This window comes from Mya arenaria, chromosome 10, assembly GCF_026914265.1.
Source record: "Mya arenaria isolate MELC-2E11 chromosome 10, ASM2691426v1".
NCBI classification, from domain to species: domain Eukaryota; kingdom Metazoa; phylum Mollusca; class Bivalvia; order Myida; family Myidae; genus Mya; species Mya arenaria.
Genome location: NC_069131.1, coordinates 48,656,120 through 48,675,379, shown reverse-complemented (window position 1 = coordinate 48,675,379; position 19,260 = coordinate 48,656,120). Strand labels below are relative to the sequence as shown.

Below are 19,260 nucleotides of genomic sequence, written 5' to 3'. Positions count from 1 at the left end.
GGCATATAACTAAGCAAACATGAAACCGGCGACAGTGCGTACATGTGTAGTAAAGCTTGTAAAAAACTTAATAATCGTGCGCAATAAACATGCGATCGCCCCCCCCCCCCCTCCTGTAGCTTCAACCAATTTAGAACAACATCTGGCCTTGGCGTCCATGTGCATTGCTTTTATTTTAAATCATGTTTTCGGTTGGAAGCATCTCAAGTGTAGAAACGATCGGTATTTAACTAAACTAGATCAGGTATTTCATTGGATAGTGAAATAAACATTGTGAACGTTTTAAGACAGACTTTATTAATCAAAATGAAATAAAAATACAATCTGAATTTCGAGAGAATTTAGAAATGGAAAAGAAAGCAACAACTTTCTCTAACACTTAGAACAAAGAAGAGCTAGAGCTTGCGGAGCCGTCCAAAACCAGTATAGGTCTTATGGTCGAGGGTTGTCTAGACACAATACCCAGCATCAACACGTATAACATCACAATACACTTTTATTTAAATGAAAAATTATATTAATATATTATAAGTTTGGAATGCACACAATTTGCTCGTGTCGCAATTGGAAAACTTAGTAACGTATTTAATATGAAGTTTCTTTCAATCGCTTTAGTAATAACGTTACGAATTAAAAGAAATTTGCCAAAAAGACTTATCCAATCACTGTTAAATGTGGTGGAAAGCTTAATGTGTACATATATGCGTTTAATTTATCTATTTCAATTACAGAGGCAGTGATCACGTAGTTCATTGTTTTGATACCAGGTACTAGAACAAAAGCATGTCAGAGCCTAGTGAGACGATATATAATTTGTTCGTTTTCTATTCAATAATAAAAACAAATAAATCCTAGCATCGACCGTGTTCAAGCTCCAACTATTTCTTTTAATTTTGTACCTGCATTATGCCGAACAGTTCTGTAGTTTACTTGGAATGTGTGTCATGAATCAAATTTATAAAAATGATCATATCTCTTAGATGCATTATAACAAGCTAATCTTTCATTTGTTAACTATCCAAATTAATTCAAAATATGTGTCTTCTGATCGGAAGGTTAAAGCCTTTTTATTTTGTTTTATTAACAATCCATCTTAGTTAATATAATTCTCATATCCTCGATTATTTTATCGAATTTAGGAATCGGTGTAAAGCAATGAGCAAGTGCGCGTTGGAATATCATTTTAATACAGTACCGGAAATACCGGAAAAAGATCCTGGTTACATAAATAAGCACGCGAACCGTTGCATACGATCAAGGATAGCCACCTAAACAGACGCTGATCCGATTACTTTTGCCCAAAATTGATCGTTATCCAAACCCTCCCAACGGTGCACTGTATGCTTTTTTGTTAGATTATGCAAGGGATATCCCATGTATACCAAAACATTACAATGATTTAGGTTTACAAGAGGCCCAATGCAAGTCAATTTGAGATCCAATTAACATCGCAGTCAACATTCAATGTGTAGTTATGACATTTGTTTCATGTAAGATTTTGTACATTATGAATACATTTGTTTGAATTTAACACTATGGGTTAAACAATTCATATCAATACACCAAAAAGCAAACAGTCGAAAAAGAACAAATGAATCAAGCATGATGTTATGTATAATTATTTATGGTTTATGCATAACTTTTAAATAACGAAACGATTTATATTTAGTGTATACAATGTTGTGGTTATTTTTTCTTTTGGAATTGACATAATGTTTCTTAAATACTTAATACTAAGTTATGAAAGAAGTATAGAGCTGTATTCCTCATTGTAACCTAAAAACATACCAAATTATATTGCAGCAATATAATCCTTGTATCGCAATCCAATTTTAAGCTAGGTGAATTAATGGTCAAATGGTATATGATATGAAACGCATAACGTTAATAGGAAAACTAAAACCTATATATTTACACCTCAACATCCATTCCTTAAATGAACTGCTTTTCGGCAATTGCGTTCATCAATCGATGAACGCAACATCTTCGGATATGTTCGGATCGTTATTCATTGCATAACAATATACATGAAAGATATTGGTCTTGTTATTGGTTGTATTGTGTCTGCAGGTCCCGTAAAATATAGATCAACATTTTTAAAAGTGTTAGTTTATTATATTTCAAATATATTGGTACCAGAAGTGTTTCAATTTTACGCGTTTTAAAGTGACTTCAAGTGGTTGATCTTTTCCCGCGTTATTGTGACATCATTTGAAAAAATGTTTCCGGTTATAGTCGGGTCGTTCTATTTACAGAATGGGTAAGAACGGATTACTGAAAGGTTTTCTTAAATGAAATAAAGTATTTTTTTAACAATTCTTGAATGAAATAATGAACTAGTGGTGTAAATATAAGGAATAAATTGCGGGGTTGATGTCATTATCGGGGATATGAACGCAATTGGGTTGGTCAAAGTACGCGTGGAGTCCTTCGGACTCCACACACATTGACCAACCCAATTGCGTTCATACCCCGATAATGACATCAACCCCGCAATTCATTCCTTAAATAATTTCCTGCTGTTGTTACCATTATTGAAGTGTATCATTTTGTCATATGTTAAGTAGTTATACACAAGTGCTTATTGTCTAGATCCGGAAACACTGAAAAGATGTTTCCGTTGGCCAGGTTGGTTTTGCTTCACGATCGAACATAAATGCTTCCAAATAGTGGAAAATATCGAGGACATCTTTATATGTGAACAATTGGGAAATTAAAAGATGCGAAAGATTTTCCCTTAATAATAATGTGATAGCCGCTATAGGGCGTTATATACACGAGTGATTCGTGCAGATTAAGATTGGAAAGGTATTCAGCGTCTGGGGACCGATGTGTTTATTTCGTTTAAAATTTATTGCTAACTGAAGCGTAAACGTGGTATGTAATTCTCCTGACCACGAGGTTGAGGAACAGTTGGCTTTGAAAGATTTATTTAATGAAATTAAACAGCAACGCTTGGATGTCTTATCGTAAAGAGAGGAGGTTAAAGGAGTGAATGACAGTGTAGCGTGTGAAGTAAAAAAGCTCAAAGTTGCACAAGAAATAAAATAAAAGTTAAACTGGTCAGTGCAGCACGGAAAATTGGCCAATTTCAGCTAATTGTGTGGAAACATTGGCGAACTTTTACAGAAAACAAACAAGCGCATAAGAATTGCGGACTCTTTTTCCGACGGATGGGAGACCGTTCGACAGTATACATTGAATCCAGGTGCAAATGATTTCGATGACGAGAGCAAAATATTCAAGGCGGTGAACAGGGCGCTCAAACGGAAGCTGCCAATATCACGAGTGCAGGTTCCTGCTAGCACTACTGTGTGTTCTGCTTTTATGGGTATGAGTGTCATCACCTCGGCCATCGTTTCACCAGTTGTGGCCCAAACTGCTACATCCAGACGGGATACGCTCCGGGGGAGGTTTTCGGGGCAGCCGCCTTCGGTCCATGCTTTGGATGTGGAGAATTCAGCAAATGCGACGGAATTGCCCGAATTTTGCCAAAACCGCAGAGAGGAAAATAATTTTGGAGAGATATAATCTGGTTGAAGTACCAGCGAGTTCATGAGAGATGAGTACGATTTTGACTATGACAGGTTTACACATAACTATCTTGAATATGAAGAAGATCAGAAAACATAATTGTTAGAAGAATGCTAAAAGATAAGGTTTTGGAATAAAACATAAGTAGAAGCAAATTTGTATTCAAATTGAAATTATACTCAAATCCAACTCAATCATTCCATAAAAATAATAAATCAGCATTGCCAGAATCCGTTGTTAGAAAGAAGTTTGTTTGAAAAGTGCTCTGAAATGCGCCATGTTGTTAATAATTCAACTGTGTACACAAATAATTCTATAATAAGAGATATAAACTCTATCTGCAGACAAAGGAATACAATTCAGAGCACCAAATGCAAAATGTTTCAAAGATACGGTGCAGTTATTGTTTGAAACTATGAGCATCTAAAACTGGGAAAAAAACATTACTATTAATAAAAGCGACATATATTAGCTAATCTTTAAAGTCAAAAAAGTACTTTGTCACATGTAGGTTCGAAAACATAATGCATCTGCATTCAGAATTAATTATACTGAATGTTGGGTTAGCATGGATGTTTGAGCACCTTCGATTTATTTGTTTTTTTTTTTTTTTAATTTGTGAGAAATGTCCATGAGTACTTAAACAATGTAGCCTCGAATGTTATTTTATTATTTAAGTATTGTACCTTATATAATGCATCTTGGTAGAAATAATGGTAGCCATGGGCAGTTGTAAATCCGCGATACGTTTATCAATTCACCATATTTCAAAATAGTCATGGTCACTGTATAAGTAACAAAGGCCGGTAAAATATTGTGTCGCATGTAGCTCCAACTGTATTATGGGAGTTTTCAAGGCGTGCACTTGGGCGTGATTAAAAGTTAAAAGTTTGAAAATTGTCATTGTCATCGACTAAATAAAAGATTGAAATCATATTTACACTTTTAATCGTACAACTACAACATTAAAATTGTTAAATCTTTATATACGTAAACTTTAGAATGTATATTATTGTATAAATAAATTTGCTTAATAGTTACAGTTATTCAAAAACAAACGTATGCAGTAAAAGCATAACAACGTGTACATTGTCTACTGTTTAGGTATCGAAATGCTTGCAAAAACTACACAAAGGTATTCAAATATAATTACGTCAGAATACGGATTATGTGGCTTTTGACTTCATTTGTAAATTAGGGCTATCTAAGAAGTGATGAGTATCCCTAGAAGCCGACCGGGCCCATAAATTAATTAATGTCATGTTTTGGAAATAACAGCATGAGCAGTTGCGTTATGAAACATATATTTCTCTGAGGTTTTAAGAGTGTAGGTCCATACAATTCAATATTTGCAGACCATGTTAACCAGCAATAGCAAAATAATTGCAGGTACACAACTACAAATGCTGAGAAGCCTTCATGAAGATTCATTTGTATAGACAAAATATTTGTCCGTGCATTTGTGACTATAGCAAAAGTTGTACCTTTTTAGACAGAGAGATATTTTTAACATTCCACATGTGCACGACGACCAATGCTTACTTACATATTTCCGAAAATTCATAGGTGTTAGTGTGAACGTGTATTAACTGAACTGTATCATGGAGCCCTATCGTAGTTAAACGTGTATCATTAGAGATTTGGAACATTAATGCCTTATGTTCGATTTGTTTTACTAAAACAATAATATTTATAATTACAATTTAATTATAACAATACTTGTTAATACGTAATACTTAATAATATTTTTATCATAATACTTACTGTATTTAAAGAATTGTACACATTAAGCTATGTTACAATATGGCCGCAATGCAACAAACAAACGATATAAAACACAAAATACACACTCATTACTACCGGTGAGACATTCAAGAAAACATCATCATATTAATATATCGTCTTCAACTAACGCTCGTTAACAATACTTTGTAAAATAATTGCAAGCATGGCTTGGAAACTTCGTTAACCGAATACAGGCTAAGCTAGCGTTATGAATAACAAAAGAACAATAAAAGAATAGGGATCTGTCGGACCTGGTTTCAACTCGCAAGCATCAGGTGTAGATTTTCCGATCATAGAACAACTTCAGATTAACATTAATGCATGTAAGGACAAGTGCCAGAATATGTACACAAAGCTAATATGTACCATTACCAAACCCGATAACCACGGATGCATAAAAAAGTATATGTATTAAAACAAATATGCTGATCAATGTGAGGTCTTCCTGTGTTGTTTACAAGCTGTGTCGCTCGTTGAGTATGTATTGAGCTTTACCCTTGTTCCCATTTAATGGCTTTATATTAGTTTTGGCGTCTGCGCTTGTCCTTGTGGCTTCCAATTTACTATTCAAATTAATGGACCAATAACGTTCATGAAAGCTCACCAGGAGAAAGTATGCCATTTGTAAGAGAGGAGTTTCGTACGGGTCAATCATGCACTCAAACATAGCAACCACATACCAGTACACAAGGATAGTTGATGGACCGAATAGTAATTAGAATCTTATTTGTCAATCACTTTTGCATTAATCAGAATCTTTTATCTACAATGTCAAGTGTATCGTGCTTCCAAAGTATCTCGTCCAGAACGCTCAATATCATGTTAAGATTTTATTTCTGAGCGGTGCTGCACACTATTGTTGATGTAGCTTATCCATGTGGATTTCATTTCAATAGTATCCGCCTTTAGTCGAAGTGTCCTCAGGTTTAGTCCATCACCATGTTTAGCTGCAATTAGTAGCGATACTAAACAGAATAAGGTTTCAACATTCCAATTCATAGTCAACAAAACGCGAACCAAACAAGTAAATCTGATTGTAATCGGGTTGTAATTATTAAAGTGACGACACTCTTATTCAAAATTAATGCATACACATGTATAACAAACATCAATTTTAACTGATAACGACTTACTAAATAATGCATTTATGGAAAATATTAATTACTGATAACAAGATTGTGACCGTGTATTTAATAGCAGAAAGTGCAAACATATTAAATGATTGGTGAATGCTTAAATATTTACTGTGATCCACTATCGTCTCTTAAGGTAGAAATACCGCTCATGTCTTTCAAATTAAACTAGGTATCCTACATAAGAACCATTGTTTTCGAAAAACATTTATTTACCCTTTTTGGAATATTAAAACAATATAATTAATTGTGGTAAATCTTATCTGTGAGTAAGAGTGCATGTTTAAATGTATTGGAGTGGATGCATTGTGTGTTTCATGTAATTATTTGTTCGTAAAAAGGGTATAACCAAGCTTAATAAGCCTAAATATATCATAAAAACAACTTATCTAGTAGGTGCCAACAAAGTCATGATAAGTGATTAAGCCAGAATCATAGGATTACATACAATTGTATGGGTTGTCGTCATAAGTCTATACATACACCAAGTTAATTTCAAAACCTAAATATCTTTTTTTGGCATGACGCCACTATTGCTTATGACAATTTATATTTACACTTTTGTCTTTCTGAAAGTAGAGAAGTAGAAATAGCTTCAATGAGACTTGGCAGTAGATGTCTGACGTTCGCAATAGCATAACATCTGCGCATTACATTCCAGTAAGCGAACATTAATATTGCGGAGAAATAAATTGTTGTTTTTTTCCTGTCAATGCAAATCTAAAAAAACAACAATAGAAATACACCAATCTGTGTACCTGGTGTGCCAATAGGAATCCTAGGACATGGGTTAACGCTACCGTCGTCCTCATCATAGTGATACGTATGTACTTGGGTGTTACATCCTGAAAAATATAACACACAATATAAGATATATACAAAATTTGAAACATAAGAAAACTATAATGCAGAAGAATTTATTGAACAATAAATGAAACTAATTGTATATTGTTATCATTCCAATAGGGTTAGAGGTTTTCACCACATACAATTGGTAGACATTAAATTACAACTACATTTGGAATTTGAATCAATTTCAATATTTGAATTAAATTTCTCAAATGTTATGTCAATGCATTGTATTCAGCAAACAATCATCCACTGTCATATAAAAAATATTTTGAATTAAAAAATATGTGAAGAAACGAGCAAAAATGTAGTTTTAGATTATTTGGTTTAAGTGCCGTTTTGAACATATATCTCGCGTAGATTTTTGAAAAGAAAACTATAATGCGTTTTGTAGGGCGAGCGTTTAAAACACGTAAGAAAACGGATTTGTGTTGTACCCCTGTTGCAACACAGTGAATACACAGCAAGTTAAAAGCCAAATAGCAGAAGTTCGCTACAAACGCGTTGACTTAAGGAATGAATTGCTTAATTATGTCATTAACGGGGTATAAAGACATCTGGGCTGGTTAAAGCTGGTGGAATCATATCCCCATTAATAACATCAATCACGCAATTCATTACTTATATTTACACCAATTGCTAAATGTTTATTTCGAGATCTGTTTAAATCTTAATTTCGTGAAAGAAATCCCTTAAGTTATTCTTTATCACCCATTCCGTAAATAGAACGACAGTAACCGGAAAATGTTTGTCGTGTGACGTCATAACAACGCGGGAAAATCTAAAAAACATCATAGTTTATTTTGAACATAAATGGAAACCCTAGTGACAATGATCGTGGTCTGCTGACACAATAAAACAGGTAAACGATTTTCAATGTACATGTTTATGTATACGCGATCCGAGCATATACGAAGATGTTGCGTTCATAATTGCAATTACCGAAAGGTCGTTTATTGCAGGAATGGACGTTTATGTGTAACTATTCATGGATGGGAGAACTGATATTTTTATGAATAGTTAAGAGATCGTGGCACAAAAACCTGACCTCGAGGATAAGTGGCATACTACTAAACATTATACTAGACACTTCGGTGATACTAACTTGTGCAATTAACTGCTGGTGGAGGTTGCCTGATGCTCCATAATGATTGTTTACACGCGTCACACGTTGTTGGTGATCTATTTTGCACGTCTTGAAACAAGTGGCCTTTATATTCGTGGAGATCCCAGTTTTTCTGAAAGTTGTTTGAATTTTGAGTATACATATGGATACATGCTTTAAAACTGTAAAGGTAGTTCCACGATCAGTATATATTAACCAATAAAAGCCGCACAAGTTGAGTTTAGAGCCATACGTTTTATGTTAACCATTGACTGGCGCTGGCTGGGGCTTAATACAAGCATTATATCTGTTTAATTTTTGGTTTAGACAAACAGACGTTTTCCAATATAAATCTAATGAACATCTTTTTCAAACGTAATGATAATGGAGTTGTCTTCCAATTAAGCTCTGTTTGCCGTCATTGTACCTCAACTATTCGAAGATTGAGATGCCAATGAAAGGTTTTTCAGGTAATTTAGGCAAACTCTATATAGTATAGAGAATGACAAATTTTGACATTCAATAAAAAAGATTCTGATGAAAAGTTTGGTATCATATGTAAGAAGATATAATGAATTTTGGTATTTAATTGATATTGCACCAATACACATTATATGTAAAATGAAATAAATCAAAATGTACAAAATCACAAACGTGTGAGTATACCGCTATTAACGGTTTTATCATTTCGTGAAATAAATATCTTTTTCATAAAACAGATGTACATATTATGATCTCTATAACTGTATCACAGATAATAAAATATACACTCTGGAGGAAGGTCATTATTTACTATTAAGGCCAGGTTAGCTTCTTGTTTCCAATGTAAATAATTGAGTTGACAAGAATAGCGATATACGGTTTGGAAAAATAGTGTCAAAGAGCTTCCATGTCAAAGTCCTTTTTAAAATTAGTTTTGTTTTCAATTGATGTTTTAATATTACAAAAAACGTTTTTTTTTGTCACGATTTTTCCTCTGTATATCCTTAAGCGTCTACAGAGACTGGACGAGCAAATCATTTCAAGAATAATCGAAGGCGGAAAAAGGCGCAACGGCATTATTGTTCATGACGTAATGTTGCTAATGTGCGTCCGGCAGAAATCGCAATATCGACAATTTCATTACCTATAACTATGCATGCATAAAGGATAATTATTTACCTTTTCCGTTTCCGAAAACGGTCCATATACCCTTTCACCTATTTCGTCATACAGTAACTGAAATTATATTTTATTTAAAATCACAGTCACTATGTTAACTAGTTTTATCCGTATTTCGACTTCTCTAATTTGGTTTCTATATATTGGGTATAAACCTGTTAGTAAGCTTACATTGAATGCGAACAATTCCAGCATTGCAAGTGGACAATCATATGTTATACAAGGTGTATGTACATGCAAATGAAAAAAAGTGATTCTCTCTATAACAAAATCATTTTAATGTTAACATATTAATGTTTTGAAAATTGAATATGTTTTCAGTTGTTTTCCCCTCACTTTTTACTGAGATGAGCGTTAGCGTCCGAATAAAACCCTTCATTTAATGCACCAACCATACTTCATATATGAGGGTTGCCTAAAAGTTTTTGAAACTGAAGTCATTTGTTTCAACATTTGGTCAGGACAGCCCAAAGTTTATTCTACAATATATGGATATGTGTTTAACTATTTGATTTTTTACCAATTCATTTGCAAAATTATTCAATTATTATAAGACTATATGAACGCACTTTAAACCTTGAATTACTTCAGGCGAGCTGCGATGAATTGCTGTCTTTGTATGATTGTATCGTTCCTTTGAGGAGTTTGCAGTGTACTTAATTCTTAATTGTCTAAAGTTTTGCTCCAGTAAGGCTTATATTTTTTGAAATATTGATAAATGTTGGAGCTATTGTGAGGCAGTCTACACATAATCAAGGTGATGACTCAAAACTGTTTTGAAAGATAGTTCACTGCTGTAGAATTATGCGTTTTGAATAAGGGCATCTACAAAATACTTGCATACCCATTTTGAAATGGCTTAAAAAGAAATATTTGAGGTAAGTCTGAATTAGAGTCTGGATTAAAGCAAGACAATCAATTCAATTAGTAATAAAGGTAAAGGTTTCAATGAGTTCGTGAATTGTAAGAAATTCTAAGTATATAGTGTTCCGAGTGTGCTTGAACAAACAAACCTTATTTATACTTGCAATGGAAATGACTGTAATGATTGGGAGTGAACACATCTAGCATATAGAGCAGAAAGCACTACAAACCATGCACTTATCATCAAAGAATAAACACGTTATAAATAGGTAAAACTTTCCAATAAAAATCAGATACATGAAGTCTTAATAATTACGTGGACATTAACATTGTACAAGTTAAAAGCGTTTTACCACAAATGTTCTACTGTTCACATCCTCGGCCATCAGTTCCCGATCGTCGTCCTTTGAGGAAATTCTAGCCTTCTGAATAGAGCTGAAATACACAACACTGTATATGATCAACCGTAGGTTATGGCATCTGGAAACATATTAAAACATGTTTGACGGCAAAGGCAATCAGAAGGTTGTTTTTATTTTAACAATAGAAATCATGTAAGCCAATCGGTTCTAGTATAATATGTGTATCTGTTGGGGTAGGCTTCGGGCAGATTTTGACTGATAAGGCAGCTGTTCTCTCCCAAAAAAAACAGTCCTATCGATACATTGTGTACTGAAAAATTTCAGCCCTGATGCTGTCTGTAAGTATCTTGTTGACTTATTAATATTTTCTTATCTGCTCTTATCTTAGCTCATATGAATTCAAATCTTAAATTTCAAAATAAACTGCTATTTTGTCTATGAAACAATAATACTAATTGGCTCGTCGTAAATGGCCTCGTTAGTGCTTCGATTAATTTTACTGGTCCCGATTGTTTTCACCATATGAAATCTGAAACAGTTTGTTACATATTTTGTTCGGACAGAAAAGATATCAATGCAATCGATTAGGCAATCCAGTATAGACATGGAAAGGTTTTCTGACATGCATGTTATTGTTTATATGCTGTTATCTTAGCTTCTGATGAATTTCAAAATTATTGTGCATATCTAATCGCTATATGTTTCAAACATTTGATAAAAAATGAAAATATGTATGCACTGTTTTTGAAAATAACAATGCGTTCGTATATAAAGAAAACATGTTTCAACAATTGTGTTTGTTGCTGAAGTGCGAACTGTTTTTATCAATCGACGGTAAAACTCCAAAACTTCATCAGAGTGCGCATTAAATTTCCCTTTTTTTTACAGTACAATACTATTGCTTCAGTTGCATTATATACTAAATGTCCCTCAGGTTACTCACACAAGGTCGATCAAAAACACCGGTGAAGATCTCTCCATCTCCCCCAAGCCTTTGTAGAAATTCACTTGATGCAAATCTGCCAGCACAAACAGTTTATTCCAGCCGAATTCTTCAACATTCAACCAACCTGCCATAATCAGCTTAGCTCCTGTGAAAATGAAACTAGTAAGTTGTGAAACTTGTAGACGTAAAACTGATCAGTTCATAGCTATTGAGCTCAAATAAACGGCATCAAGTTTGTAGGTACAATGTACAAACAATGCGTATAGCTCTTTACACCACATTTTTGTCAAATAGTACGATAATCTGCCTTTTGTTTCAAATTTTAAAATTACAGTATTTAACATACTTGTGTAATACGGATGATATACCCTAACCCACATAAAATTGATCAGTTTCGATATACTGCACCTTAATTTTCCGAAATGCAAGAAAGACTTGATTTAGTTTTTGCACCCTGACCTAGTTATGGTGACACCATATAAAATTCCAACGTTGACAAGGCACATCTTCTGAATTATTTAATCAGAAATCATTCTCACTTTACCTAACATACCTCATCCCATTGTCTCTGATGTTCTATCCCTGCAGGATTTTAATATTTCCAGTCAAGATGTTCTTGACTCAATAAAGTTCTAAAGACTGGCAAAGCACCAGGACCGAACTATCTCAACAGTTATGTTCTAAGGGAGAAAGCAATCGAAAATTCCAAGCTCTTTCGAGGCAATTTTAATTACTCTCCTTGTTCTAGATATATACCGAACCAGTAGAAAAGGACTCATGTCTGCGCGATTTTTAAAATGTCAGATCCCCAAGATATCGGTCATTGCCGACCAATATCCCTGTTGAGTTTTGCAAGTAAGGTACTAGCAATCAGTTTGCATAAATACAACTTCTGTTCAACTCCTTCCATCATAACGACTTCCTAACCCCATCTCACTCTTTCTGTCTTACTCTAGATGAGAGTAAAGCAGTAAGCAGCAAAGGCCTTTGATCGCGTATGGCACTAATGTTAACTTTTCAAACGACGAGAAAGTGGTATTTCTGGTTCCCCATTATTATGGCTTACTGATATCGTAGTGAAAGAAAACAGAGTGTTGTCTAGTCTGGTAATAAGTCAGATACAGTTTCAATATCTACCGAAGTGCCATAGGTTCAATTCTTGGGCCCTTATTTTTTCTAGCTTTTATTAATAATATCGTTTGTAAAACAAATACTTACGTATTTTTGCAGATGATTCTACCATGTATATCGTTGTCGATGATCCCTTATTTGCTGCTCAGAAACTAAATTGTGACATGAAAAACATCCATTTGTGGGCCAAAAGGTGGCTTGAAACATTCAACACAGCAAAAACCGAATCAATTCACATCTCTCAAAAACGAAACGACAGGCAAATCCACCTCACTGTATGGATAATGTTCAAATAGCTGATAGCAGATATAACTACTCATAAACATTTGGGCGTCACACTCTCCAATAACTGCATGAACATATTTAGTCTGTCAAAACCAAGGCTTAGGAACGTTTTTACCTCATGTGACCATTTAATACATCCTCGATTGATAATTGCTAAAAATTTATTTAAAACAACTATTCGGCCATTGTTGGAATATTGAGATCTGGTTTGAGACAATTTTAAGCAAGCTGACGAAAAGGACCTAGAGAAAGTTTAGCATGAGGCAGCGCAAATCATCTCCAGAGTAACACAACTTGTTTCCATTTCAAATCTTTAAAGTGAAACCGGATTTGAATCTCTGAAGGAGAGTAGGAGGAAACAAACTCATTTTATTTACAAGATGTTTCATATTCTTACGCCAACCTATCTGATTTCACTCATTTTGTCCTGAGTTGGTGATACAACCTCGTACAATTTTTGGAAGTCTGTTAACCTTCGTAATATTTGTTTTGAAACCCAATTGTTTTCGAATTCATGTCTTCCAACTTAAGTATCCTCATAGAATGGACGTCCGGAAACAGATTGTTCCTCTCCATCCCTGCCCTCTTTGACAAGTCTAACCTTTTCAAGAATAAAACATCAGTTCCTCATTTATGCTTTTAGCGTGAACGTACATTTAGTATTACCCGGTCACGGCTTCGGATACATTTGTTCTAAGAAAACATTATGAATAGCCCAAATTTACAATGTGAAGATATTAAGGGCACCCATCATTTCTTCTTCACCTGTCCCCTATTTCATGCACTAAAGCATCACCTATTCGACCACTTGTCGGCTTGTAGGCCTATGCCACTTTCAAGTAATATGGATTGAAACCAAAAACGGCACGGACCTGACCAATTCAACGATAACCAATCACGTTCAGCACTTTATTTGCTTAACTAAACGCTTTTGATCTCAATACGATATATGAGAACAACCTTGACTATACAATTTACATGACATATCCATGCCCCTCTCCCCCTCTATTCATGCTCTTTACGTTTCTCCCTCTTTAGCTACCTTCATACTCCGAACATATTTTACCACCTACAAATTTTACAATATTTTTATCATTCATATTTCACCTAATTCATCAAATTATAACGATAACATAAATCTTCAAATATTTACGACATTTACACCATAAATCTTGTTTACATATAATCTGATAATAAATGATAAATAAATGATAATCTTGTTATCATTTACACACACATCTCTTGTTATAAAATGTTTATATTTTTATTGGAAATATTACCAAACATTTGCGAATATTGCATGTTTTAGAAATGTTTAGAACAATTTTAGTCATACTTGAGATTATTCTGGGAATATTACAAACATGCTGAAAAACCTGCTGTTAATTTTAATACTATGCAATGAAGATTTTGGTAATATTTCCAGAATGTTTCATGTCCTACAGCAGCCCACGTGGAGCTTTTTCTTTTGGATTATTTTATTTCAATTCATCTTTTGATATGCCCAAAAAAGTTTTGGTAATGTTTCCAAATATTTCAAGATAATATAATTGTATTCAGGATGAATTTGAGAACGATAACGGAAAATGTTCGTAATTCATTTTGGGAATATTACCAAATATTTGTGACAATTCTAGTTTAAGAATGATATGGAAAATCTCTCGGCATAATATGGATTATTTTGGGAATGTTCTCAAAAATGTTGAAAAGCCCCAGTTTTCAATACTATACTATGAACTGTTTGGTCCTACATAAACTATTTGTGGAGTTTTCAAAGGCTTTTTGTTGAATTGGTTTGTTTCAGTTCATCTGGTAATATTCTCAAATAATTTTGGTAATGTTACCAAATATCACGATCAAATTGGTAATATTCCCAGAAAACCTGGACATTTTATTCAGAATCCTAGCAGAAGATGTTCATCATTTATTTTGGGAATATTACCAAATATTTGTGACTTTTCATAGTTGAAGAATACTTTTGAAAATTTCTCGGCATAATATCGATAGTTTTGGGAATGTTCCCAAAAATGTTAAAACCCCCACTATAACTTTAAATACTATACTTTGAAATGTTTGGTAATATTCCCGAAAGGTTTTGGTAATGTTACCAGAAATTTCAAGATTAACTTTGGTAATATTCCCAGAAAACCTGGACATTATTTCCAAGACGAATTTTAAAATGTTAGCCGAAAATGTTCATAATTCAGAAAAATTACCAAATATTTGTGACAACCCCTAGTTTTTATTAATTTTAGAAAACCTCTCAACATACTATGGATACTTTTGGGAATATTACCAGAAATGTTGAAAACCACACCATAACTCTTCGATACTATATTACAAAGTGTTTGGAAATATTTTCAAAATGTTTTGGTAATGATACCAAATTTTCAAGATCAAATTGGTAATGTTCCCAGAAAACCTGGACATTATATTCAGAATCCTAGCAGAAAATGTTCATCACTTTTTTGGGGAATATTACCAAATATTTGTGACTTTTCATAGCTGAAAATATTTTAGAAAATCTCTCGGCATAGTATGGATTATTTTGGGAATGTTCCCACAAATGTTGAAACCCCTACCACAACTTTCAATACTATACTACGAAGTGTTTGGAAATATTTTCAAAATGTTTTGGTAATGTTACCAAATTTTCAAGATCAAATTGGTAATATTCCCAGAAAACCTGGACATTAAATTCAGAATCCTAGCAGAAAATATTTATCATTTTTTGGGGGAATATTACCAAATATTTGTTACTTTTCATAGTTGAAGAATATTTTAGAAAATCTCTCGGCATAGTACCGATTATTTTGGGAATGTTCCCACAAATGCTGAAACCCCCACCACAACTTTCAATACTAAACTACAAAGTGTTTGGAATTATTTTCAAAATGTTTTGGTAATGTTACCAAATTTTCAAGATCAAATTGGTAATATTCCCAGAAAACCTGGACATTAAATTCAGAATCCTAGCAGAAAATGTTCATCATTTTTTGGGAATATTACCAAATATTTGTGACTTTTCATAGTTGAAGAATATTTTAGAAAATCTCTCGGCATAGTATCGATTATTTTGGGAATGTTCCCACAAATGTTAAACCCCCCATCACAACTTTCAATACTATTCTACAAAGTGTTTGGAAATATTTTCAAAATGTTTTGGTAATGTTACCAAATTTTCAAGATCAAATTGGTAATATTCCCAGAAAACCTGGACATTATATTCAGAATCCTAGCAGAAAATGTTCAACATTTTTTTGGGAATATTACCAAATTTTCGTGACTTTTCATAGTTGAAGAATATTTTAGAAAATCTCTCGGCATAGTATCGATTATTTTGGGAATGTTCCCACAAATGTTGAAACTCCCACCACAACTTTCAATACTATACTACAAAGTGTTTGGAAATATTTTCAAAATGTTTTGGTAATGTTACCAAATTTTCAAGATCAAATTGGTAATATTCCCATAAAAACTTGGCATACTATGGATACTTTTGGGAATATTACCAGAAATGTTGAAAACCACACTATAACTCTTCAATACTATACTATGAAGTGTTTGGTAATATTCCCAAAGATATTTCTAATCCTACAGAAATGCTTTGAGGACATTACAAAGGGTTTCTGTTGAATAAAAATGTTACCATGCTGAAAAGGGAAAGTTGCGTTTTCCCTTTTCATTTTGCGGTTTGTTCATTACAAAGAAAGAGTGACAGAAGCGAGGCATTATCTTTAGCTAACAAGCTTCCTCAATTCTGTCAAAATTATTTTGTTCTGTGCATTTTTTTTATTATGCTTTAACTTTGTGTACCCTTAAAATATTTCTTTTGAAATAAGTATTGTTTAAACCAAACTTTAAACCAGTCGAAACAGATCTGCATGTACAATTTCTAATGAGCTGTAGCAAAATATTGAGACTAAAAATGAAAATGGGGCAACAATTAATTTAAAATTAACACGTGAGTGAACAAGTCGGTTTGTGGAAGTAAATCAACAAAGTAAAAAATGAAGCATTATCTTCATGTATATACATGGTATCATAACTCCTGTTTTATAATACCATGGTATAAAATCGGAAGTAATCTATGTCTTTGCTTACAGACTAGGAAAGTGAAAAATACTGTAAAACATGTGTACAAGTAATAAAGAAATTATAGAACATGCCATTTAGTTTATGTTTAATAGATAAAAAATGATTACCAAATTGTTGACACAGTCATAATTTATATCAAATCTACAGAAATGAGACCAGTAGTCGATAGTTTAAACATAAACCCCGTTTAATGGCACAAGGTCAACGCCAATAACATGAAACACCAAACCAAACAATAACAAACCAGAAACATGGAACAACAACACTAAACTCCACAAAAAACAAACTACATATATACAATATAGAACTAGGCGTGTTAATCAAGTATTGTTAGATACCGCCTTGGAACTGTCAGTAAAATGTAAATTTAAGGGAGGTTTAAACCAGTTTGCGTGCACAGGCTCACTCTTATCTTAACAATCCCGAATAATTTTATCAAATTATGCATAAACTTGAGGGCACTTAAGAATAAAACAAATAGTATAAAACTAATAAAACAATTATATATACATATTTAATCAAAAACGAAATCGTGACTAAAAACAAACACATGTATATGCAAACATAGAATATTGGTTCTAAATAAATTTAATCAAAAACTGTTATCGAATGTGTTTCAAGGTTAAGGTTTTGGGTGAACCACATGCCTCGTTCTGTTTATTGCCTTATGATGTCAAAAGATACGTTAACGTTATATGTCCGTCGCTATCAGTTGGAAAGGCTTAACATATATCATTCGCTTTAATTTCCTCTGTGCCTCGAATGGAAACATGTTTGTTTTTGCTGTGTGAAAACATTTTTTTCATATGTGTTTCTTTGTAATACATAAGATTTACTTTCGTAGCAGGACACCATGAATGTCCATGTGAAAAGGTTTTGAAAACATTTCGTCATTATTCAAAAGTTAACTTTTCCAGCAATATCATACCTTAGGAAGTCATTGTATCATTTTTTTAGTAAATATAACGATTATACATATGGCATTTGATTACAAAACATTCGAATGTGTAAGTACTTGGAAAACATCTTAATTATCTATTTGACCACAACATAAAAAATATCAAGACTTAAACACATTAATACCTGATAAACTCATTTCTTAAATCTCTCTCTCTCTATATATAAACGGAAACGCTTTATCGCAACGTTATGTTTGCTGGGTGCCTACGACCCAAAAAACAACCTTAAGTTTATATTTTGGCAAGCGATTTGTTAATCTAGAGATACATGTCAACTACCTTATCAAAACTCTTCCTTCGATTGATGGTCAAAGGAAATGGGCTCATACAGCATCTATTATTTTTGTTAATTCTACCAGAATAGCGTTGCATGTTATTGTTTAACTTGAACCATTTGATACACATACGTTTTAAAATATTCTAGGTATTTATCTATGTGTTCAATACGCTTACCAAAAATCAACGCTTTATTTCGTCTCAATCGTGCGTAAAACGCTGCTGCGTGCATTCGGTCGGCTTGGAGCAGCGTATTGTTCCAAACAATGTTCTAAAACAAATTAATATTATTTGTCAAATCAAGCATTGAACGTATGTCCAAAAACTGCTGAATCAAATTTGTAATATGTAGTTCCATGTTATATAATACGTTTAAGTCATAAACTCAGGAGAAATAGAGCCCTTAATAATGAAAGCTGGAATACAGTATTTACTACGCTGATTTAAGAACATAAAAGATTCCAAAGTAAACTATAAACATAAGTAGTAAAGACATCTCTTAAGCTCCGCATGCGCGAACGATGAAAATGGGAAAATTTCTAATTATGTTTTTGGGGACAATTTTCAAAAAAAAATGGCGGAATGTTTTTAAACGTTTATGGCATGAATATTATAGTGTATTGACGGTCATTTTAGATGGCGTCTGTTTCTGTGGCGGGAATTTCCGAAATAAAGAACACGTTCGTCAGACAGTATTATGACAGTAATGAGACGTGTCAGGTTTCAAACTTAGCAACGTGTTTAGTGGAATATGAACACGTATTAAAAAGTT

General features: G+C 33.3%; 1 protein-coding gene across 1 annotated transcript; it reads right to left on the bottom strand.

Annotated features, from left to right (window-relative positions):
- Window positions 1-4,124: 4,124 nt before the first annotated feature.
- Window positions 4,125-18,769, bottom strand: LOC128204765 (rho-associated protein kinase 1-like). Its single transcript, XM_052906171.1, has 7 exons — window positions 18,666-18,769; window positions 11,737-11,884; window positions 10,785-10,866; window positions 9,568-9,624; window positions 8,407-8,539; window positions 7,211-7,297; window positions 4,125-6,266 (listed from the first exon to the last, which is right to left on the bottom strand). Exons 1-7 carry the CDS (start codon window positions 18,718-18,720, stop codon window positions 6,142-6,144), a joined length of 687 nt encoding a protein of 228 aa, XP_052762131.1. The 5' UTR covers window positions 18,721-18,769; the 3' UTR covers window positions 4,125-6,141.
- Between the last annotated feature and the right edge of the window lie 491 nt (window positions 18,770-19,260).

Excerpts from the sequence above, each read along its gene's own strand:
- LOC128204765 (XM_052906171.1), bottom strand. The coding sequence starts at position 18,720 with ATGCACGCAGCAGCGTTTTACGCACGATTGAGACGAAATAAAGCGTTG. Across the intron at positions 7,298-8,406 it reads ACCAGCAGTTAATTGCACAA|GATGTAACACCCAAGTACAT; the intron begins GTTAGTATCACC and ends TATATTTTTCAG. Across the intron at positions 6,267-7,210 it reads GATTCCTATTGGCACACCAG|CTAAACATGGTGATGGACTA; the intron begins GTACACAGATTG and ends TACTAATTGCAG.